Source organism: Varroa destructor, unplaced genomic scaffold (genome assembly GCF_002443255.2).
Source record: "Varroa destructor unplaced genomic scaffold, Vdes_3.0 BEIS01000006.1, whole genome shotgun sequence".
NCBI lineage: Eukaryota > Metazoa > Arthropoda > Arachnida > Mesostigmata > Varroidae > Varroa > Varroa destructor.
In genome coordinates, this window is record NW_019211459.1 from 6,387,180 (window position 1) to 6,413,039 (window position 25,860).

Consider the following 25,860-nt stretch of genomic DNA (forward strand, 5'->3'; position numbering starts at 1 on the left):
AAACGAATGCAAGCGAGAAAAAGCTGGTGTTTTGTATTTTCGAGCTTTTCATTGTCCAGTGATGTCGAAGTATGCTTTGTATTCCTATTCCTACAGGTCCGTTGCGACGCTAAAAGGGTGCACAAATGCGCTCAGTATCAGTTACCGTAATTGTCATATATTTATATCCAGAGATTTCGGTCGCTTGACACTCCACGAGAAAATATAAACGTTTTTATTTTGTTTTTAGCACTAAGCAACATGGTACACGCAAACAAGAACAGACCTCCAAATATACGATTATTCTATACTTGCTCACATTAAAATCTAACGATCGTCATCTAAGCTGCGTGCGTTTCGCGACGAGAGAGAACGTTTGAAGAGCTAAAGCTAACAAATCGTGCTAGGCATAGATGGAATACAGTTCTTACGTGCCACGTACTCTGGCAAACGAGTACGCGCGGACACATTATCACAGTAGAGGGGAGACAAGTGGCAATTTGGTCAAATTGCCCAAACACTCAACAGATTGGGAGTCTGAAGCGCAGAGCTCCTCCCATGCCGTTGCGACTACAATAGCATACCGCCTGCAACAGCTTCACTGCAGCTATAAAATTCTGTAAACCGAAACTTGATGTTGCTACTCCATATTTGCACCAGAGGGCATTAACAACAAGCGTTGTTAGATCGATAAAGCCTTAAGGGGTGCCGCAGACGTGCCAGGGACCATCATGTGGTGCAAGCCTTCAAGGCAAGAGACCAATTTGCCATTATGAACGTAATGTTCTGACCCATTGTAGTGATCAGAATCGTCCATAAAGAAAAGAAAAATACCCAGGACAGTGGAAAAAAGAAGCAGGAACGAGTACGACCATTGGGATGTGACTTTGGGTAACACAGAAATTCATACTATTATTTTATTTTTTGTAAACAACACGAGCAATATACGGCAGCTGACAATTTGTTTTTTTCGCAATCTAGATCTGGTGGTCGGGCGTCGACACAATCGAGTTATTTTGTCCACGTCCGATTCAAAGCCATTCAATACCGGTAAAAAGAGCATAAAGAAAGTCTTTCGTGTAGCTCTAGTACACAGAATATATGAATATTATCCTGAAACTCCGAATCAGTATCGAGTAGCAACGATGCATTTTGGTGGCGCTGCTGTCGCGACCTGTCAGTATCAGATCGCACATCCTGAAATCGTATCAAATTCACTTAAATATTTGATATATATATATATATATATACATATGTATTCAATTTGGCCGCTCGTATTTCTCTAGACTTTCGAGGCCAACAACAAACGATAGTCGATCACACTTGGAAAAAGGTTTTTCCGGTGAACCTTACCAAGTTAAGCGCCAACTCGCACCGAATTTACAGGAGCGCATTTGCGGCCTTAACCTGCTAACGCACAGACTGTTTGTAAGAATATAGCATAAGGTAGCAATTTTTTTGCTTCGTCAGAGGCCAATACAGTCGTAGAATGACCAATTTACATCCATAAGCTGGCGAAAAGATCAACTGTCACTGATACTGAACGGATACCAAAATGTTGGAACATTTCTGGAGTGACAATAGGCGGACTACTAGGATTAAATAAGGTATCTACGCAAACGTACCTATAGAATGTATTTCCGTGTATAAAACTGTCTATTGGGTACTAAAATATGTGAAGAGGCCTTTGTAATTTGAACAAAAGGCACTAGGTGTCAACCTCTACATATCTCTACAACTGAATCAGCTCCGATACAAGCGAGTCACTTATGAACTACTATAGTGATTCATGATATCGTAGTGTACACACCGCTAATAAATAAATAAATAAATAAAAACTATTTATTAGTTAGAACAAGCTTGTCTATAATCGTAGGGTAATCTAACCCATTATGAGCACTGGACAAAACAGAATCATGTGTTCCAACCTCCTGAAGAGAACAAATTCCTGTTACTAAAATCATCGTAAATCTGCAATAACGGTAGCGTTCGCCTCGAAACAATAAACATAGGTCAGATTAAGTCGTAACGGGCGATTGAAGAAGTAAGCCCACCATGCAACCCGGCCGCTGATTTAACTAGCCTCATTTATAGAATGGGACGAATAAAATAAAGCAGCCGTTGACCAAATACATCACGCCAATGCGTTTTAATAATGCCTCTAGTTGGCCGCAGTGTAACGAGAAAGCCGATAACCCTTTTCGCACGCTTTGCATGTCAGACAGATATCAAACAGCACAGTTTTTACAGTATAACTAAACTAGACCTACTAATCAAGCCTTTAGTTCGCTACCTACTACATGTAGGTTAACCTGGAGTCGAAGGTTCAAATGATATTTCAAACTTCGACTCTCCTGACCTGACTCGATCGTCGTGCACTGATTGACAGCATACTTACCCCAGTGACTAGCGATTTCTTCAAAAAACTAAAACGTGAATTATTTTTTGAAGTACTTGAGTTACGTAGCTAGATACGATGTGTAGTTCTGTATTATCATAAACATGCTTTTATAGAAATGCATACTTACCGTTTTACTGCACAGGAGACAAGGCAAATTTGATTCACTCCTGGCGGATTTTCACTCAGCTCTAATAAACTAAAGATTAAGCGACTGCCGATAGTAGCAACATGAGGATTCGAGAGTACTACTGAATTAGTAGTAGCATTATCACTGCGGAATGTACTTACCTTCGTCCTCTGAAGGCGCTTCTTTCTCGTCTCGGTCGTACCCGTCCAGATACTTCAGCGAAGGCAGTAGCGCAAACATTTTCTCTCGATAGCCGTCAACCGATGTAACGCCACAGTTGAACAAGTCGAGGACACGCAGCTCCTTGAGTGCGGCTAGGGGCTCAAGTGTGTCGATCTCCTGTATTTTATTGTTCGACAGCGTCAGATGTGTCAACCGAGGTGAGCCATGTAATACGTTAAAGCCGCCCGAGATTCTGTTGTCGGACAGCTCGAGCTTCTCGAGACGGGGCAGACTTGGAAAGCCTTTCAGTGACGTCAAGCCAACGCTGTTTAAGCTAAGGGTGCGCAGATTGCAAAAGTCTTCACTTAATCCAACAATTGTCGTCGACCGAGAGTTGTCAAGATTCAGGTCCGTTACCTTGTCGGCGGTACGGCCTCTCTTCTCAAGCTCAAGGCGTTTCTCCATCGCGTTACTGTTGTGTGTGACGTCAAAGTTTCGGTCTTCGATGACCGAACGGCACCGAGGTAACGATGAACAGTTGAGATCACTCCAGAGTGCTCACTTATGACGAAGAGATTCAGTGCTGTTAAATATCGGTGCAATAGTTTTTCCTCCTGGTTCGCTCGTAACGATCCAAACCGGTTCACACAGACAGCACTCTCTATGGCGGCGTTGGCGGGCCCGCAAATCAGCGGGCTAGTCCCATACACACAGCCACTAGCAGAGGATGTACTGCTTCGTCGCCTGCCGTGCTTTAGCACAGCTCGCTTACAGGGCCAAGGCGGTTGTGTGTTATGTTTTGACTCGATATATGTACACTGGTGTAATCGTTTGTTGTTGTTACCGATACCACGCTAAGTAAGCGTCGAACACGCAACGACTAAGCTAGACTTAGTCTATAATAAAATTATAATAGTATACTCGATGCCGACGAGTTCGGAACCTTGAAGGCCTCCAGTCGCACACGTCTGTCTTGCAAAAACGTTCGTTTCCCTTCACGACAAACTATCAGGCACCCTCATCGATCAGTCGGCCGGTTAGTGCGCGTAACAAACATGTAACGGCCGCCACGACACCTCGTCAAATAATAGGCACAAAAAGGCACAGTTTTCGTTCAGTAGCAGGAGCAACGTGATACGTGGTCAGATTGTGTTTGCTTTTGCATTCGCGCGGCGAAACACTTCTGCAAAAATAACAGCATGGGGGAAGTGGGGGACGCCCGAGGGTTGTACCGGTGGTGTTTTGGTACAGATAAGTTCGCTGTTTGTTGCCGACCCGTTCACGTATCGCCACTTAGATGATACACGAGGGCGGACTTGTGAACAGGAGTGGATTCGTGCTTAACGGTGATAATGGGCGACGGCGGGGAAGGCAAAGTGCCGATTCGTTGCTTACTGTAATCGTAACACACTCACGCACACACAGAGTGGTCACAAAGAGAGGGGGGTCAGAGAGAGAGAGAGAGAGAGAGAGAGAGAGAGAGCGAACTCACTGCACGCAGACGACACAGTCGTGCCGCACGCACATTGACGGACGGAAGGTGTCACTGTTACGCGGTCGTAACGGACGGCGCTACACGAAACGTAGACGCTGAAATAGCGCCGGCCGCTACAACAACCGGGATTAAGAGGCAAAACTGGCTGTTTGATCAGAATCGCTAGTGGACTACCAGTAATCTTATGTACTATCCCCCTTGTGATCCAATTTGTCAGTGTTTACGGTCGAATGACGATGCACACGGCAACCAATGTCAAATAGCAGCAGTATTAGTAAAGGTAGTGACAGTTCTAGCTGTTGATCAGTCGATTCCTTTTTCCCAGACACTAGATAGTCGAGCAGTTGCTCGCTCACTTTTTATAGCTCGTCAGCAGTAGCGAGGCACATTTAAAGAAGAAGCTCGATTTTGTTGTTATTGATGTCGCTGCAGCAGCCACAGGCGTTGCTGTTGTTGTTGATATTGACGGGACAAACGGTGGCGCACAATAGCCACCACCTCGAACGTCGTCCGTAAGGAGATTTCGCGAGCGGGGTGCATTCGATACTTCCTCGATGCCGTCAATGAATAACCACGAATTTCACGTGCTTCTCACGACACTCGCCGCCAAATAAACGATTTGCCTAGTTATTCGTGCTATTGTTGAGTCTCAACTGTTTAGGAGGCTGCACCAATGATGGTCTTTGTTCGACCGGAAGCGTACGCAGTCTAAGTGCTAAGTTAGCTCGAGTTGACGTGGAACGCGTGCCACACGCGACGACGACGACGACGACGACGACAACAACAACAACAACGTTTCGTTTACTTTAAGGTCAAACAATCAGTTGCGGCCAGCGACACTTTTTCAGTTGGCTCGAGTCGATGATCTCTGTCAACACCAACAAGCAACAACTAGCCACCATTAATAAAAAAAATACGACAAAAATGATGAATTTTATTATATCTCTGTTCAGACCGTTCATTCATCCAGTAGCACTTTTTGCTTCTCGATCCATACAGGCCCGCGACTGCTGTCGTTGCCGGCAATTCAAATTTGATGGTACTTCAGTTAAGCAGCAGAAGTTAACGTAACAGTCATACTGCAGTCCGTTGTTGTTGTTGTTGTTGTTGTTGCTGCTGCTGCTGCTGCCAGTATTTTTTGAAGCAGTCGCTAAGTACAGACTACGTTACTAACAAACTCACTCACTACATGAACGAGGCAGTTGCCTTCTGACACCATACGCGTAACAAGGAGCAGCGGTATCGGTAGCTAAATGCACTTATCGTTAAAAGTCTTTTCGGCGCCCGTTCGGCTTTCGCTCGATCGCTGCCTGGCCACAGCTAGAGCCAGAGGCTGCTCATGCTGCCGCCGCTACTGATCGTCGTCGTTGCCGTTTCGGCTGCAGCCAGCAGAAGCTCAACACTCAACTTTCAGCGCCAACACTTACACGTACAAGATCAGCCTTAAGCCATAGCAGTCGTAGTTCAATAGTGGCAGGACCGAGACCACAGCGGCGGCTACGGCGGCCCCAGCACACGCAGACATAAACAGACAGACGGCCGCAACAGCCGCGCACAGTCACATTCACACACGCACACACACACACACACACACACGAGCACAGCAGAGACAAACTCATACATGCATATATACACACACGCACACACACCCATAGAAACACGCAGATACACACACACATACACGCCCGCACGCTCAGGCAGAGTCGGAGAGACAAGCAGGTAGGCAGCAAAGGCCGAATTTGTGTTTACGATTGTCGTGCTTATACTGTGTATTGGGTCTAGGAATCAACGATGGTTATGATCGCGTTTGCTGTTCAGTGCAGCATTTAATACCTTTTACTCTACCTTGTTCTCTTTTTTATTCGATTGGGCAGTAGGCGACTGCCGCTGTTTATCGCTAGCAGACGACACGGCTAGATATTTGGAGTTTTATGTCCAGTGCCGCGGTTAGGCATTCCATTGGATGCCTATCTACCAGCATAAAACGAGGTGTGTCGATGCTAGGATTCGAACCCAGACCACCACGTGTCCCTTAATTTTAGCAGGCAAACACATTATCCGCTGCGCCACTAGCGGGAAAAGACGACATTCCTCCAGGGGTCACAAGCATACAGTCGCACTCTAGCGAGAATAATACAGCTATATACGTAGACATACATACAAATGAAAAGCAGACAACACGAACAACAACAACTGTTCCTGCCTTGGTGCTACTGGCGCGTGCAGCCGGCGCGGAGCCATACTTTACTACCACTATTACAACAACAGCAGCAGCAGCAGCAGCAGCTGTAGTACAAGGAGTAGCAACTGTGGCTCGTATCGAGACACTGTGGCAGAATCTTGGCAGCCGCAGAGCGCGCCGTAGCAGACGCCATGCGTGCAGAAATCTAGTACCTGAAAAGTAAAAGCGGATCTATTTAGAAAGGATGATGGTCTATTTTTCGGTGTTCGGGGAAGTTCACTGGCGCTAAATACTGTGATTTACAGCTACGGTCAAATGTCGTGCTAGTCGTGGATTGTCTCAAGAGAGCGAGGGAGAGAGAGAAATGAATGCATTCTACGACATCATCATCTTCGACATGAAAGACCCTATAAATGCATTCTATTGACAATAGAGACGACAGGCGATGGTTCGTTATGTTAAATAGAAATGTGGTGCAATGGATTTATAGAACACGGTCAAGCCTTGTGAAAGAACCTCTCACACAATCTAAAATCTTAGTATGAAGACTTTGAAACGAATGAAAACGAGACGACAGAGAAATTGTTCAAGCGAAGTGTCTAATATAGGGTAGAGAAATTATATTAAGGTACCGAGGCGTGCACTTTGAAATTATTGGGTTACGAAAGTGCCCAAATCCAAGGCTGTGCTCTCTACGGTCGGAAAGGCTAAATCACTTTATTTTTAATAGCATTTTATCTTTTTTTTTATGTGAAGACTCTTGAATTGTAATTCCTCTAGCTACTCATAGACTGAATGAGTATGTTAGTATAAAAATTGCTATTTTTCCGAGCAAAATGTCGTGTGACGATTTTCCTAGCCCCCCTCATCTGTTTCCCCTGAATATATCCAGTAGATGTGTTGGGCTAGTCAAAGAGTCGCACAAATTAGGTCTGGCGGGTGCGTAGCTTGAAATGACAACAACTCATGCTACAGTTTTATCTATACGCCATCTAAGTGATGTTATGCTTGCCATCGCGGCCATTCTAGATAGATAGATTGCGCAGAGTATGCTGTGAGCGTAAACTTTCGCAGAATTTACTTATTGTATGTACACGAAATGGCATCTCTCATGTCACGCAACCAGCAGGTTGGTTAATGTATAGGGCTGTTAAATGTACATAAATATAGTATTTTTACTTGAAGTTATACTAAAGGAAGTAAGGGCCTCTATAGCAGATACCGTAAAACATGAAAAACCTAATCCTTATGATGAACAATTGTTGGGAAATAATATGTTGCGCCAATAAAAATCCCCGTCTCTATTTAATAGATTTCTTAACGATTTGATTCCGAGTCAGTACTTGAATGGGACTACAGGATGATGAATTGACCGAAACTTGCATCGAAAGAAAGCGCTTGTATTTAATTTGTAGAAAAAAAAAACAAGTTACTATTCAAAGTTAAATTAGCTTGTTGTGTACAGCTCAGAACCAGTACGATTACACAAGTTTTTGTAAATTCAATCAGCCCCCTTTTTCTACCTTTTTGTATTTTTATTATGTACTTTGTATCTACATCGCATCTTTTTCTCATAGTAACTTGGGTTACTAATCAATGTAATTGAGGTACTATGATGTATCGTTCGTCGTTGACCCTCGAAGTCGTATCATAAAAATGCAGCGATAAACGCAGCAAACTGTTGATATATACCACGTATGACGCATGTTCCAGATAAAGTTTGAATCGAATATTTACCAAGAAGAGTGTGCGTCTAACGTACACTTCTAGTACCTATAAAGTAAAGCATAATACAGTATGCTAGGGTTAAAGATGAATGAAATGCTTTGTACTGCGAGTGCGAACATCCGATATTGGTACTAGTGGAGAAAACTTCATTTCAAGGACGATATAAATAAACTTACAGTCATTGCGGAAAAAAGAGCATCTTATTTGCAATTCGAACGGAGATTACTAATTATCCAATCCCTTTGCGCTGTATGAAGCGTCAGTGAGGTAGTAAGCCTTTTATGATACTTTTGCCAAAGGAAAGTTTGTCGTCTGGCCTGTATGCTGTCAGGTGACTGTGGGTGGACAAAACGTACAAAACAAGCTAGATATGTCCCAGCAAGATGGTGTACCAGTTCGCGCAAGACTGGATGCTTGATAATCGCATACGGCCGCTTCACAGTCTAGATTTTAACTCGTTGGATTACTACGAATGAAGCTTGACTGGTCGAGAGCCTAAAAGGCCTCGACATGACATCGACGACTTGTTCGTTTGTGCTAACTTTGTAATTTGGACAATTATAAAGCGAAATAGCGACATTTCTGTTTGTCTGCTAACATTTGTCGCTAAATATGCAATAAATGCCGATATTTAGCCTACAGATTTGTAAAAAAATGAAAATTTAAAATGAACGTATGCCAGACACTGATTAGCACTGAGGTAAAAAAGAGCGCGTCTTTTCACGTCGACGATAATAGGGGTCTCGCTGTCTTAATAATGCTTTACAGGTACTAATAATAAAAGTATGATGGTTTGACACGCCCGTGTACAATGCAAGGTAACATGGATAATGAGTAAATATAAAAATAGAACTTACTTCGTCAAAATTCAAATTATGAAACACGTACTATAAATGCGGACTCAAGGACAATAATTACATATGTAGCATTTTACCCTGACTAGAATGTTTTGCGGTGATTCGCCACGAGCGAAAAATTAAAATCAATAGAAGTTCACAGCAGCAGCAGCGGCTACCTTACTGGGTTTCAATCACTCATGAAAGCACTCCTGTTGTGGATCAGTTGAGGAATCGCTATTGGTCCTAGCTAAACAAATAATAACGTTTACAATAGCTTAACAAGTTCAACTGACCGGGAGCATACGTTGAGACGATTCGAACTGCTATACAGTATAGGCCAGTTTTCTTCATTTACGTTTTCCATTACGTTAAAGTAAGGTACGTCATCTTGGCCTATCGCCGGTCAGGCGAACGTGCATTAGGTAGGTTACACAACTAGAATACGTTTGGTTACTTGTTATTTGTCACGATACAGGAGCCAGGGAGGTGCGAGAATTAGAAGATTCTGTACGAAACCGTTGCTTCGGTTATGCGCAAGTCTCAAATCATGTTGATTTCACCATCCGTCGTGTAGTATGAGGACCACCGAATTTTACTTTTCATTTATTTTGAGTGTATATGCTGGATTAAAAAATTATCCCAATACCTAACACTGATCATTTGCTGCTGCATAGTCATGCAGCAGCTGAATAGCCGGAGAATACATTTTCTCATAAAGAGATCTGAAATTGGTTTAAATTAGGCAGCACTATGTTCTCTATACACGGATTTTGTTGTCGATATGGTTTAGAAGCGACCGCTGGTTTCCGTTGCCTTTAAGATGGTCCTTATTGAATAATTGTCTGATGTTGGTCTCTATTCTGAGAGAATATTCTCTCTATCTTTTCCTGATTACCTGCTTATACTGCTGAAGAATGGGTAGCTTGTTCCGGCTGTTCGTGCTGTAAACCTTAGTCTATGGTCACAAGAGTTTGACAAATTATTTGTCGAGTTAATACATCCGCGACTTGAACGTTTTAGTTGTTGTTATTATTATGTTACCACGAGACGTTTAAAGGCATCTTTACTCGAAAGCCACTGGTTGAGATGCGATAATCAATTGTTCCATCTTTTAACTTTAAGGTAAAAATATTGGCATGATTTTTGTCTAAAGTTTCTGTGACAAGGATCGTATCTTTCTCCTGCAGTGCCGCCTGCTCCGTGTTAACTTTAAACTTGATTTTAAGCACTATGACATAATCGCTTCGATAGATTCCGGGTAATTTGTATAAATATAAAGTAAATCTCTTTAGCAAAATTACAATGGTGGGGTAGTTATGAGATTAGAATTTCCATGTACGATTCAGGGATGACAGAAGACGGCAAAATGAAAACCCTTTACTTTAACTGTTCAATATTTTTTGAAAAAAGACATTCACATAAAAAGAGAGATAGAAGAGAGGTCCGGAGCGGCTCTCAAAACAATCTTTCTGCATGTAGAGATTCGAAAAGCTTTTGGTGGCCAGGGAATAATGGTGATGATGCACTTGACTCGCGATCGTTAATGTTAACCGGCCCAGTTTCTACATGAGAGCTACGACAGGATATCTTTAGGACTAGTTCGCCACATATCTCCCGCTCACATGGACCTTCTACCAGTGGCCTGGCTCAGCTGGTACGCAGTAGAGGATGTAACCTTTGTGTAACAAGGGAAGTGAAATAACAGAAGCAGAATGAATGCGCGCGTGAGATAGAAAGCCGAATGGACGGCGAAGGAAAGCCGACGAGACCTCCTTTAACATTTATTTATTTATTTATTCGCATATCTAGCCAAACAAAGAAATGGCTTTTCATTTCCTTCGTTTGATTTGACGGCTTGTTTCACGTGCACACTCTATCAGGTATGGCTATATTTTTGTGTGATCTTGTGTCGTACCCTTCACTCTGTTAGTGTAATAGGCGATTAGCTCGAGTACGGCCGACCTGCACTTACTGAACTGATGCGACGTCGCATTGCAGTAGTCGAGACCTGACTAGGACCAGCAGTAATACTCAAATAAATGTTTTGCGCTTTATCTGTTTAGCGCTACTGTGGACGGCTCACCGGCCCGCCGGCCCACGCATTAAACAGCCGTCCTCCTTCCGTCCCGAACCTAGACCTCTTCAGATATAGCCCTTACGTTTGTAAACAAATACGCTGTCACCACACGCTCGACACTACTTTCTCTAAAACAGATCTTTATCTTTTTCGGTTGTGTTTTAATAAACGCTTTTGGCATGATAAAGTCACAGATTTCCCTCAAGTTCTGAACAGATTAACCAATATAGATTTCTGATGTTTTATTAGTGAGGCCATGAAGTACACACCCGCAAGCAGGCATCTGTGTTCCGCTCTTACTCTGTGAGGGTTTTGGCTATATTTATAAAGGTGAATATATCTAATAGACCTTGTACGAATGTCTATTTAGACGTAGTATCACTGTTATTGGTGATCTGCAATAGTTTCCAACTACGAACCTTTTATTTCTGCTCACGAGTTAGGATTCAATGTGTTTTGGCAGTACATAATGCTACGTAAGGTAGCTCAAGTCAGCAATCTGTCCTTGTTGTAATAGTTTTACAGGTTCGCTAATCACTGTTAATTCATTACCTTTATCCGATCGTGGTTGTAGTGGTTGCAAAATAATATAGTGTCGGTATGTTTATTGCAATCGAACATTACACAGACACGGAGAAAATACTTGTTGTAGGCCTAAAAACCCAGCCCGTATTTGTATTTTTATGTTGGGTTTACAATTCGTCATCGACCTCGAATCATTTTGCATAATCTGAAACTTGCTCAGAAGGTGTCTGATAGGTAAACCTGCAGAATACGCTGCAGTATGTAATGTAACACATGAATAAATATTTTTTTAAATTATTTATTTTATTTATTTATTATATTTTTTAAAGGGGGTTTTCGAGTTTTTCAGTCTTGGTAGAGATCGTGTTATGATATTTTTAATTTGTCTAGACTCTATTCGAGATGCTTTCTGTGAAGAATCGAAGGTAGCATCAAGACGATTTTATTTATACGGCAGATGAGTATGTATATCAGTGATAAATCTGCCATATTTTCACTGCTGAGCTATACGTGTAATCTAAGCAAAGTCGACGGAAACTCTAGCCAACTCATATCATTCATTGTTCATTTCCTCAATACCGTTTGCGGTATTAACAGATTATAAACATATTACGTCGTCAAGAACAGCTATAAATTTCATTTAAGGTATTCAAGTAATAGCTTTATGCAGCTTAAAAAGAAAAGTTGCAGATAAACTAGCCTCTTCGGGGCTCCAAAGAGCATCTTAGGCCCTGCTAATGCGCACTACTCATTAAATGTAATGGGTCCTTTTCTGATCGAATTTAAAGTAGGCCATTGGAGGTACGGCATTCAATAGGATGTTTCTAAATGATTCAACGGTTTTTTCGACGCTACAGATATTGCTGCCAGTGACTTTTCCGCTTCCAGGTCACTGTTGAAGACCAAATTGCAAAAGTTCTATGCAGAAGTTTGCATTTAAGTAGGCTTAAGTCTGGAACGTAATGAGTGACGCAACGAGCGTAGTCCAAATGTGACAGAAATCTCTAGTCTGTGATGGCTTGCTATCAGTTTGTGTGGTCACGATTACGGATTGGAAAGGTAATAACTAGTTTGAGTTTAGGCGCTTTTATCGGGAAATTGGTTGAATCTGTTAAAGTGATATATAAATCAAGAAACAAATACACATTTGGATACTTTTTTTTCTAATCTCAGTTAAGAAAAACACAGGACTGTATCACATGCAGCAACGGACATGGCGTAGCTTTGATTACATTCAATGCTTCTCCCCTTTAACAGATTTGCATCAAGACGTCGTCCCAAATTTTCCGAATCCTTCTGAAAATAACTGAAAGCTTTTTCGTAGTCTCTCAGTCTGAGAAGGAATCTTGATTTTGCCGATAAGAATGGTGCATGGTCGTTAAAATTCGCCTCGCTCTATTCCGGTGGCGTCCTTTTTTGCTTGCTTAGAACGTTAGCATTGTTTGCTTTCTGGCTGGCTGGCTGGCTGGCTCAGGGTTCGTCGCAAAAAGTAGTGTTAAAGAGTCTTTTTCTTTTTTCTGCTCTTTATTCTTGATTAGGGCGTCTTGGCTACTAACCTGTGTGGGAGGCAAAATTTAAGGCTCTAGCCACCCAGATCATTTAGGCAGTTTATCATTACTTTGGTCTGTTGTGGTCCTTGCAAACGAGGGCATTCGTATTAGCCTGCATAAAGCAGTAGCATCATCCACCACTTTGCGGTTTCGCCCGCTCGCTCGTTGCCTTTGGTCTCATTGCTGCATTCGACCGGTTGCCTCCGTGCAGCGGTAGCGGCTTGTTCGATGTCTCAGCTTTTTTTTCCTGAAGCGGCCAATCCCTTTTCACAGTAATGCTGCCACCGGCGGCAGTACTGGCCGTGGCGCTGTTGTTGCCATGCTTTGGTAACGCGTATTTTCTAGCAGAAGACTAGAGGGTGGACGACTGAGCCGAATTGATATTGCTCTTTCTCCTTTCGTTTTCATCCAGCGACCCAGAGACAGGAACCCGTTGGTTCGAATTGGGCCGCAGGAGAGGCTGTTTTGCAGTAGAGGGGTATGCGGACAGAGTAACCAAGAAAAGCTTGTAGACAGTAAGCACATAGTGAGTGAGTGCGTTCAGGCCAGAACAGGCTGTGAGCTCCGGCCGACGGCAGCTGCAGCCTGTCGGTCCGCGTGCGATTGTCAATGATGTGTTGCTGTTGTAGGCATGTGTTGCAGGCAGATCAGTGAACTGCCATCACTGCCACCACCAATACTGGCAGAACTCGTGCCGCCTAGTTGCTTATACATATAAGAGTCTTGTGGCATGGAAATATTTATTTCGGCTTTTTCGACTTTCTCGAGAGAAAACTGCTTTTCGCAAGACCATGCTCTCTAGCTCAAGCATTCACACACGGTTACATAGTCCGTACGCACACAGCCGCGAACTAACACGCAGTCCCGACGAAGCTGACACACACCGCTGAACAGTTACGGTAAGGGTACTAGCAGTAGGGAGAGTATAAGGCGAAGTAGGGTTGAGCGTGAGTATAGCGGCCTCGAGTTATAGGCACTAGTCATACCAGAGTGGGTGCGACCGCCCTTTGCCGGAGAGAACTACCGAACAGCAACAGTAGCTATACCGGCAAATAACAACAGCAAAAGCAGCTACAGAGGTGGCAATACCTAGTAACTAGCATTGTCTGGTTTGCGTCAGTTGATTCGACCCGGTCTTGATCGAGGTAGGGTTCTTGGCTCGCGGAATCAGACGCACGCCGTTCAACGCACTACTGCCTTCAAGCACCACCGATGCTGAGCGCCGCTGCCACCGGCACCCATCCGTAAACCCCAACGCCGAGATTGACCGGTATCAGCAACCATTTTTACTTCGTCCAGTGAGGGTCGAACACGACGAACTAGCACGGACAAAACGTACGGAGCATGCTAGTGCATGTGATATAGCCGCGTGAAGGCACAAGTGAGTACGCACGTCAGCAGTATACTATAATAATAATACGCTCGAAGAGGGCTAGCGGAAGGTCAACAAAAACGACTATGAAAACAATAATGAGCTAATAAGTAAGTTCATCAATGGACAAGCTGATAAATTAGAAATCAGAGTCTTTGATCGTCTGTTTCGTAAAGTGAGATTTGTTGTCAAAGAAGAGCTGACTGCTTACCACACGACTATATTGTTTGGACTTACCGCGAGAGTGAGAGCTCCGACATTTAAAATTTATCTTCAGTAGTTCACGGCGAGAATAACTGTAAGTATTTCATGTGTAGGCATCATGCTCAATCAGTGAATGTTTAGTAGAATATGGCAGAGGCAGGACAGACGGATAAGGTCTACGTTGCGGGCAAGTTAAATACAAAGTTCATTTATCGTGTTAACTTTTGTTATGTATGTCCCGTAAAACGCAAGAGCCAATATTAGAACTCGTCATCGTGTCCCAACATGCAGAATTGTACTGGTGCTTACTAACGATTTAGATAAGGTAGTGGACGGAGCAAAGCGCATTTACATCCTCTGAACTGTCAAACTTATCCTGAGATGGAAATTATTATTGTTTTACAGCTTACCAAAGTACCTCTCTTTCTCGTACGCTTCTTGCACTGAGCAATAGAAGCACACAGCGGCATAGCGCGTCTATTTGATCGTCTCTCTTCTTCTATATGTCGCCTTTTATGTCATCCATGGGAGTGCATGTTCCTAATTTAATTCCACTGGCAGGGAGCTCGATTTTGCTAACGTCCGCCAATCAGCACTAGGCTACAACATGAAACAAAGCAAGTTCGTTATACCTATCTATCCGCGCGCAGTAAAGCTTTTACATGAGCAGTTTTCATCGGTGATGAATTAGGTTTATTTTAATTGATTGATTATAGTTTCAAGGAGATTTATCATCGAATTCTCATGATGTGTGAGATCATTAACCGTCGGAGCTGGATTCCACATAAATATTTAACATCTGGAAACTTTCGCTCCCGGAAACGTATCGTGTAGTCCCATAATAATAGCTTGGTTCTATAAAACTTTAGTTTCCAGACCAGATTAATTAGTGGTAAATTGAATCTGAGAATAGGGGCTTAACCTAATGTACGCGGGTTTTCGCGCACATTCTAATCCCTTTCCGGGATTATGAACTACCCTTCGGGACTTGGTACGACTGGAAATGTTTGCTGGCCTCTGAATTCCGTGGCCAAAACTATCGCCAAGAAAAAGGCGTCCTGGATCATGCCTATTCTAATGTGCTGAATCATTCTTAAAAAAGATTCGAAACTTTAAACATAAAGACGATAAATAGGTAATACATCTGTGTATAAGTTATTCCACTTTTTTTTTCATGTTTTGGCTGCTCTTTGCTCTGTACTAAACTTCCTGACATTGTTTTCGGTGTAGCATTATTAAGGCCCGTTTCACCCGGCAAGGATCTAGCCGAGATGGATCTCTTTGCGGTTCTTTTTTAACAGAACTTTGAATCTGATTGGTAACCATTTGTCACGACTGGCTTCGAACTAGCATTAGCCGCATGCTCATGGTTACCATGGCAATCCACTCAAAAAGGTGCGCATTAGCCGCCCAGACTACACTGATACCTAGTCAGTATCGTTAGCAAGTATTTAAAGAATTCTAGCCGTCGTTACAACGAACATAAGCGACTGTTTTGGGGGAACATCGGAACATTGATCCGCATGTCTCCTTAGTTACAAACGAGTTCCCTGGATCATATCTCGTATAAGTCCTATCATTGAGATATTTAACGAGGATTGCACCGTAAGTGCATGAGAGAAATCTACCATCTTGCACACACTGCCCCGTAACTAGTGTTCATTGAAAGGCCTTCTTTGTCCTTTTTTGTTCTCCTAGAAGTTTTCTTTCTGTTCGACTTTCTCTGCATTTCGTAGCTCGTTCTTTTTCAAGCAGCAATTCATCTGCCATATTAGCTGTTCGTCACCCGTGCGCTTCAACGAAGCTTGTCTATTTCCTATAAATGACAAATGGTATTACGACAGATAGCGGTTGCCGGCTGCAGCCCTTATGAGGCGTCGTATGGCATTGATACGGTGACACTGGGCCCCGTTGCATTTAACCATCTTAGGCAAACTCGAATCGACATAGGCTCTTCATGTGTATATCATACGCAATTCTGCCGTGTTTTGTTAGCAACTCTTAGCCAGTCCTATTGCTTTGCTTCATAGAAGGTACCCACAATTAGTATATGGACCGGCTGCTTGCTGGGTTAAGGCCGGCTGAAATCGAATGGACGACAACACTTGCGGAGATGTCGCTTGAGTCACCGTCATATACCCAGTGATAACCGTACACGGGCGAGCGATATCTAACCAGAGGAAAGGGAGTAGAGGGGCAGTACTCAGACTAGCAGAGCATGGTTACGTAAGATTGTTGAAAAAGAGGAAACCCTTAACATGGGTTTGCACCAGTACCGTCATCGCGACCACGAACATCACCTTCGCGATGTATCCGTAGATAGAGATCATCAAACAAGAGCCAGAAAAATGCTGACAGGGAACTAATAGGGGTAGAAGAGCCAAAATCAAATAATTGAACATGAAGCGCTTACGTCAATTAAAGTAGAGAAGACTTCGTCCCGCAGTATCCGTCTGGTCTAAGGCCTTAACGAAATCCTCTTGTTGCCATACGAATTCTTTTTTACACTAAAACCACTATTCAGACAGGCACCGCCGCCGTTATTACTGCAACGATACGGCTAAGATGGCTGCGTTGTCAAGAGCAAATACTCTCCAGGTGGCAAACTAACTTTTTCACGGGTGGCAGTAATTAACCGAATCACCCGCCGTTGCTGCAGTGATATTATCTCATTAAATATGGGTAATGAATTGGTCTGCGGGGAAGTAGAAGAAGTTGAATACGTTTTATGGTTAAGGGGACCTGTACATTCGGAGAAATAAAGTTCCGATCTAACGCGAAATGCGCCAGACACCAGGCATGATCTTAACTGCATACACGCGTAAATATGACGATAGAAATAAAAAGGACGTATTTGAAGATAATAGAAATTTGAATCAATTGAAGAATTATGTGTCGAAAAGATACTTGTTAGTGAAGTTAAATAGCGAACTAACAGCTAAAAACTAGATATCGTCGGACGCACTCGATCGAACGGAATACGATGTCCTCGTTATAGCTCAGTATTTGTCTGCGAACCTTTAGAGATGTTGTGGTTTGGGTATAGCTTTGGAAGCCTGGGCATAGACAGATGGACAAATAGGGTTATTTTTTGTGTTGGGAGCCATCCAGCAGAAATGCCTAACGGCGAAACCAAACGTAAAATTCTGAACGTAAACAGTAAGGGTCAATTATAGTGACGCAAGTATTAAAAATGGTCTTTGACCGAATCATAAGTACCACATTGATTGAAAGCATGCATTGTCTCTCTATGCGATTCTACTGTTCGCTATAACCGGCGCTATTTCCGCAGATCACTTGATACTTCAACAAGTCTATAATTTAGTTCAAGGCCATAAAGTATTTAAGACGGGTTCTAAGGAATTAATGAGCTAAAGCTTTGATCTTATTCTGTTTTTGTTGTATCCAGCATTCAGCTAAGAGCCAATAGTAGCTCGATGTATTTATGCTTCTGACAAATACAGCGTTTTTCCTACTCGTAGGCGAATGAACAAATCTACCAGAAATTTAGACTATGATATTTGTTTTTTTTTCATATACGAGTGTTTTCTTAAGCATAGATTAATCACCTTCTGTCTAAATGAACGATTCTTTTCCATGGGGCAAGATTCTGTCAGAAGCAACTTCACTACTACATCGATTTCCTCCTTCAACATTCATTTGATTAGGTCCAGCTTTCACACGTTTCTTCTCCATCGCATTGGTTAGTCCTGTTTTCGTCTACTATTCTGCGCACATTTCGAAAGATGCCGCCACGAAGCCGGCCCTTGCTCCGCGATCGCTTAGCCCTCTCCTTGTGTGTTCATGCTGCTAGGACGAACAGTAACACGATGAAACGGTGCGGGGGCTCGCCGACCGACCGATTGACCAAGTCGTGCCCGCTCCTCTGCCGCTCCGGCCATCGTCGCAGTTGAAGTTCGTAGCCATCGATAGCCACTGCCAAAGTGCCACCGCTGCTGCTCCAGCCAACTACTACGACCACGAGTCGGAAGTCGGCAGCCCCCGTGCGAGCAACATACAGGCTACCGTACCATCTTTCAGCGAACAATGCCGACCATCGCTGGCAGCGGCCTGTAAAGGTAAACTAGCGACCGTAACAGGAGCAGGCTGTGGTCTGTCTGGGGGTGTCATCTTCCCCGGCTGGCTAAGAACAGAAGTGCAGCACGTGCCGTGGGCGCCAAACTGCTGTCCAATTTAAATGGGCAACAGATTTCCGAACTGGTGAAGCTCATCGGTGAACGAAGTGAAGAGTTGAAGTAGTACTACTAGCACATAGCAGAGGAAGTGCAATCGAGGCGAGGTGTAGTGCGGTGCTCCGCTGAAGAAGGCCAGTCGGTGTTCGCAGTTGGAAGTGGCTCGTAATAAGTGCTAGTGAGTGCAGGAATCACGATAACGTCATCGACGGTAATGCTGCTATAAAACGTGCTAATCTTTAACTGAGCCAGCGAGTTGTGCTCAAGAGTGGCTCACCCTTGGCGGAAGGGCAGCGATATTGTCGGTTGCCGATATCCGGCTATAGCTCTTGGTCTGCCTCTCCCTCATTATCTGTCGATGATCTCTACGTTTCAAGCGTGGTACCGATCGTCTTTTCCGCCAGGTGCCTGTGAGTCTATAAGAATCCAAAGAGATTTTCGACTCATACTATTGTTTATGTCATTAGCACTAGGTTTGTACGGCTGACTACTGTCTAGAGACTTCGGCTGGAGTAAATCGTCCCAGTTCTACGACAACATCTCCAGACGGCTCGTTGTCATCGGTCGATCTGTTCCTACTAGCCGCTTTCGCCCGAGCTGGGTTCGACACCAGTGGGTTTGGCTGTATCAGCTACGGCAACAGTTGGCTTGTCTGGGTCTTGCCTCTTACATGTGTGTATTTCTACCCGACTATTTAGTTCTATCAACATCGTCGTACCGGCGGCGCCAACTACAGCCACAACAAGGAACGAACGAGTGGGAAGAAGCTGGAAGAAGGCCTAGGGCAGTAGCGCGGCACCCGGTGACAGGCGATTACACTAGCAGTAGCAACACGAGGCGGTGGTGGGCAACCTTACAAGGCAACCAGCGTACGCCAGGGCAAGGCAGCAGCACGCCGCGCCGCGCCGCGCCGCCGCCCCCCCCCCCCCCCCGTACGCCCCCCGCCTTGCTTCACGCAGGCGAGAAGATTCTGCCCAGCGGCAATAAAGGCAATACTTTTAGATACGGCCATAGATATAGCACTATAACAACCACTATTTTAACTAATACAACTTCTGCCAGGAAAGACGGACACGGTTTATCAGCACGAGCGATAACTGAGGCTAACGATAGGGGTTAAAAAGCAGTCACTCGACAGACGGCCAAGAGAAAACTATTGTTGTTACTGGCAGGCTGGGGACTGTCTAGCTCAACTCCACTCTGTCAGTGAAGCTGTTATTCGTTAATTGAGCCCTGTGAATTGCCTGGTAGGCGGCAGATTGCTCTTGTCGACGGGCTCGCTCAGTTGCCGATTAACCGACGGACGGGGGAAACTACTGTTTCCTGGCTACAGCCTACGGCAGTGGACCGCTGGCTACCAAAACCATTTCCACACTGGGAACAACTGGCTCCTTTTTTTCGCGTTTGCGTCCGTATGCCTGTGCTGCATCTAGCACTTGGCCTGGCAATAGCTTCTGACGCGAGCACCAACAGCAACTGCTTTGTTCGTTCCGGTACGAGCAATACTGGTGGCGCGGGGGAGCGGACGAACGTTGGTCTGACGTCGTTGAGTACCAAGTCGATGGTGCCGCAACAGCTGTAGTCAATTAGAACATCAGCCATAGCCACTGCGGCATCTGAAGTAGTAGTCGGCGTTGTCTGTTGTTTTTAACGAATTAACAACTTTCTAAGAGATATCTACTAACAACAACTAGTTGTAAATTGTAGGATTAGTGTGTGTTTGCTATCTAGCTGAAGAGAACGAGTGTGAACAAAAGCTAAACGACTTTCTCAGCTGTTCCAGCCGTACTTCGGTAAAAGGAGAAGAGCACAGAAAGAGAGGGTCTCTCCAAATTCAAAGCACAGTTATCTACACGGCAGAATTCCAGAGAATGCCGAAATCTAGCAATGGGCAAAAAGTTTCTATCGTCCAGTGTTGTCAGCCAATAGATTCCAAATCAGTGTACGTATGAAGTAGTGACGGATTCCGTAAGAAAGCGTGCTTTCCTTATCTTTGATTTTATTAAGCAAACGGTTTCCGATAAGTCGTTGTGACAGGACAGTGGTACCGTTACGAGCAAGAGAGCAGTGCTTAAACGTCTAAGGTTTCATAGGTTTGCTAAGTATTCTCGGAGCGGCACTTGGAAACAAAATCGGTGACAGCCCGAACAACGAAAACAACAGCTATCGTACTAATAGTAATAGTACTACTTTTAAGTACCATGTACGCGAAAAGGTAATCCAAGGCTTCACGAAGATCTCGGATACCTTCAGCTTTTGCACCACACCTTCATCAGCGAACTTTAAATGGACACTGGAGGTTTGTATACCTGCGAGGAGACTGTACAGTCTATTACCGTAATCATGCTTGTATGCTAGCTGGAAAAGAAATTTCCATGGAACGGCCGTCTCCAATCAGATCGACCGCGCGCGAAATCTTGTTTTCCTGCTTTTCACCAACGACAAAACGTGAGTTTCTTCTACGTCCATTATTCTCTTCTGTTTGCGACCAGCAATCAGGTAGGCTCGAAGCGATAGGATTCTATCGATTCAGAGAGAATTATAGCGAAACAGACGACACAATGGTCCAATCGTTCGAAGAGGTCGGTATACGTAATAGACGCTACGTAGACAATGTTACATATGTAAAAGTAATAATAATAATATTGGTTGTTAATAATCTTTGAGTTCTTTTACTATTATATGAATATCATTTGTAAGCGGCGGATTATCTATTTATTGGTCGTCGACCAGACTCATCGTATTTGATCGAATATCTATAGACTTCCATTTATAGGCGCTTGTGGGATCTGTTTTGTTGGAGTTGCCCGCTGTCTAGTCAGACACGTTGGTCTTGTTCGTTTCGCTATGACAAGGCTGTCTCTCTTGTCTAGCCATTTTGTTACGCCGATAATTATATTTTGGAATACATTTGGTAAATGCGTGTTATCGGTATAACAAAACAGTCTGGATATTTGCTACCTGTCCTTCCTGTTCGTTTCTGTGGTAACTCACCGTCGTCTCTCTCAACTGCGCTTTTATGATGACCCACAATTGTTAGCGACAAGAGGCTACTATTTCGCTAGAGCTCATTCTTCGACAAGATACGTATCGATCTCGGCAGAAAGACGAATTCAATTTTAATTTCCGTGTGAGCGCTCTTTGATGCCAATGAGCTGCCAGACTCGATACGTATGACTACCGACTGCCAAAGAACAAAGGCTGTAAAGGAAGTGGCTTTTCGGCTGACAGCCTGCCGCAGCAGACAATTCGATCGGAGAACAATCATTTCCTAAACGTCGTAAAAATGAAAGCGCTTTGTCGCACTCAGGTCAGAGTTGCCGGATGTTTTAGGATATCCTACAAAATGCTCACAGCGTAGCCGGGAAGATGAACTTTATCACACCCACTTCCAGCTTGCGAATGACTCAATGCTAGTGAAACCGTTAAGCTTTGTGGTATAATTGACAGAAGTGTATTATAAAAACACGATGCTATGATTAACTGCTAAGGTATCGAAGAATGCTTGATTGTCGATTGTAAAATAGCCATGGGTGAGTCGTACTCTTGCCAAAAACACATCACTTGAAAAATATGCTATAATAAAAATCTAGAGTAAAGTTTCAGCCCAAGGCTGGGTCAGCAGGCCCAAGGACATGAAGATGAACGACTTAATGACTCATCGAGTAACTCTGTAGATGTATCATAACCTCTTAAGCCCTCTTGCGACTTATAACGGCAGCTGATATTGAACCTCTGAACGTTGTTTTACTCAGAGTACTCATGCGTACTTCCGTTGGCAATGCCGATATGTATCCACTGCTGCCGCATGGCATGGCGCATCTGCGTCAAGCGCAAAGGCCATTGTTTTCGCACTTAGAGTGTGGCCAACGCACGCTGATGTACACAAGATCTACCAACAGGAGATAAGTGTTTGGTGCTGAATCACCTTCCAGTCCCATTAGAGCGATCATGGGTAGATGGGCGATGATGATTATGACGACGGCGGCAAACATCGTTGTATAACGGATTTCACTTTCCTGTGGAGCGTGTACACCACTGCCTGCGGGACACATCCGCTAAATGAACTATTTGCCTTATCGTAGGACATTTCCAAAAAAGGTTGGTCAGAGGGCAATCACGATCGCGTAGCATTAAATAAAAGTACATGGAAAACGACGAATACAGAGGTCGCTTTAGACGTTCACAAACTAGTTGACCAAGGTTCGTGTCAAAATGCTTTCTATTCCATCCTGGCTCCAGTCAACATCGAGATGTCAAGGTTAGGCAACATTACCCTATAGTTTGTCCAATCAGGCTCTACGATCACTCTCCAGCGTTTACTTTATCGATATTTTTGTCAGTTAGATCCCCTCTGTTAATGCCTCATCGCTGAGTTCCCTTGTAACCATACGAAATAACTTTGCTTTCGATCTGTAATAGGATAATAATTGATAGAATGGTGGCTTCATGGAAATTTGCCCCTGGAGAACTCCCAGTTATTTAGGGTCTATAGAGGTGCAGAAATGCTGCCATGTAATATCATTATAATTACCAATCTGGCAGCCTTTGTTTCTTTCATTGATGATGAAGGATAATCGATTTTTTCCATTTGATCTACAATTCTATGTTTTCCAGCGTGCTAGATTCCAAGTCACCCGCTTGATTAGCGGTTGATTTCATTGAGGAAGCCTATATTTTCTGATGTCATAAAAAATCTTTTCTAGCTACCACTTTGATTCCCCGTTAAGCGTTCCCTGTCGATAGTCGTTGAGCGATGAATTTATCGCTAGAAAATCTGGAACCACTTAATTATAGTTTATCTATAATATTGCCTTTATTATTTAGTAGATCAATGCGGCACCACTTAAAATTGGTACGTTTTCAATAAAGCCGCGTATAGAAACTTAAGCTTCGAACGAAGGACTCTACTGTTGTTTGTGATATTAGAGAAATAAGGTGTTGAATCAGTACGGGATTTTCCCTTTCTCATCTGGTCGTGTGTTGACAGCCGGGCGAAGACCTTAAATGGCCACATCTGTCTGCAACTTAGTATTTGTATAGAAAGTGGCTTTTGTGACTCTTATAATTTCAACGCTCGAATTGAGTAACATGGTCGTGGTAGCGTCAAGTTTATTCGCTTGTTTCTACCAACTATGTAAGTTTATCGGTTTATCATACTTGCTACCTGGCCGTATCGAGTAGGCAAAGGCCACCTGCCTCCATAATCTTATTGCTAACCCGATATAGTGTAAACAACTCTACCGGCTGTTCTTAGCCAACAATTTACAGCATAGAAGGGAATCAATCTTTTGATTGTACACTTGTCAATGGCCTCTATGCGTCCTGTGATTCCAATTGCTCAACGATGTGTGACAGTTAACGGCATCTCAGCTCAATGACTTCACCCGAATCGGTGCTGCAAACCTAAAAAACTTTCGCTATTGCAGTATAATGTTGTCATGACATAACAATAGGCTGGCTGTGTTTGCGCGCTAATACGCCCGGGTCGCTCTACGTCAACGAGCGGTTGGCCGACTAAATACGATTCCGTTGTAGTCCCGTTAGTACGGCACCAAAAGTACGACCGCCGTTGCCGTAGATGTTCGAGGCGGCAGTAACGACATCAAAGGAACTCAGCAGTGGGAATAAGAAAAAGAGGGCGTATGTTTCGAAAAGTCCGCAATCCAGCAACCTATCGATCTACGCACGCCTAGGTGTATCTCGGGTGTGTATGTATATGTGTGTAAGTGAGTGTGTGTGTGTGTGTGTGTGTGTGTGTGTGTGTGTGTGTGTTCGCGTGTGGTAGCTGCTATAAACAAAAAGCAAAGGCCGTTTGCAATGACAGAGGCAAGAGTTATAGGCACAGCAGTCATCAGTTGTCGCTCCTGCTGGTTCTAGGGCGGCATCTAGTCCAACGGTTTGTACTAGCTGTTCTTGGCCGTAGCAGCGACTAGAGCGGCTTAATCCAAACAGAACTTAAAAAGGAAGCAACTGACTGCCAGCCAGCAACGTTAAGCACCAAATCACACACAGACACACAGCATACTACAGAAGTCGCATAATCTCGGCAATCGACGCCCGGCGCCAGCTAGAACTGGGGCGACGCGATCGTCGTAAGGTGAGTGCCAGTCAATTGTAGGCTGATCGACAGCCACTGGTTCCACAGCAGTAACTGCTGGTAACGAAGAAACCCTCTTAAGTGGCTAATTTGGCCAAGTTCTTGTGTGTCTGCTTTTTCATTCATGGAATCAATCAGATTTTATTTACACTTGGGTTTCGGCCATAAAATTTAGGTGGAACAAAAACGCCCGCTCGTGATTAGTGAAACTGCGCCATTGTCTAACTGTTTATGCGTTTTTAGTCAAAGTTTTTTTTCTTCCCACTAATAGAGTACAATAGAATGGGACATTATTGCCGAGCAGGACGGCGAGTTCATCCTGTTTTGTATACTTTTGCCGTTTACTTTTTAAACGTTTAGTCAGCCACAGGTATTTTGTATAAATTTTTGTGCAAACCGCTAATTCGTAGGCAAAAAATGATCAAACACATAACTTATCTGATGTGCGGTATCGTCTATTAAGCACAAATGGAAGGTACAACAGAGGAGATAATATGAGAGAGAGAGAGGAGAGAGAGAGAGAGAGAGATCTCGCTCATTCTTTTATGCAGACAGACGCTCGAGTTAATTCCTCCAAGTAAAAATTCTAGCCTGTGTATAAATGTTTAGTTTATACATTAGCTAATTAATTAATTTATTGGATTATTTATGTAGCTCAAAAACCTGTGATGTTTTTCGGGATCTACTGCTTTGCCACACACTCGGCTGTGTCACTTAAACCTATAGATACGGTAACGAGTCGTTAAGTTCGTAAGGAGGAAAACTTTAAAAGCGGCCTCAAAGGTGTTAGAACTATTGGCCATTGAGTGGATGGTGACTTTCATATTGGACTGAAATACTATATTCAACAAACAGTGTTTGTGTGTTGAATCCGTTTGTATGCTTTAAATATAGATAGAAATGTGTGACGCTAGCCGAGACCGGAC

At 43.7% G+C, this 25,860-nt stretch overlaps 2 protein-coding genes across 6 annotated transcripts in view; one reads left to right on the plus strand and one right to left on the minus strand.

Annotated features, from left to right (window-relative positions):
• Positions 1 to 5,681, minus strand: part of Mapmodulin (acidic leucine-rich nuclear phosphoprotein 32 mapmodulin) — an 18,122-nt gene extending 12,441 nt beyond the window's left edge. Inside the window, exon 1 of the mRNA XM_022809751.2 lies at positions 2,669 to 5,681. Within this exon, the coding sequence (XP_022665486.1) occupies positions 2,669 to 3,134 (466 nt within the window). The 5' untranslated portion in view covers positions 3,135 to 5,681. The remainder of the gene's footprint in view (positions 1 to 2,668) is intronic.
• The window catches only part of coro (protein coronin), a 34,863-nt gene that overhangs the window by 1,244 nt on the left and 7,759 nt on the right, over positions 1 to 25,860 (plus strand). The window contains exons 1-2 of one of the 5 annotated variants that reach the window (XM_086993407.1): positions 18,088 to 21,282; positions 24,715 to 24,934. The exons of 1 other annotated variant lie outside the window; for it this stretch is intronic. The gene's annotated coding sequence lies outside the window, so the exon portion shown is untranslated. Of the gene's footprint in view, positions 1 to 14,052; positions 14,447 to 14,471; positions 14,736 to 18,086; positions 21,283 to 24,714; positions 24,935 to 25,860 lie in introns of those variants that run through there. 3 more of the 5 variants (XM_022809744.2, XM_022809745.2, XM_022809743.2) reach the window with 3 other exon arrangements.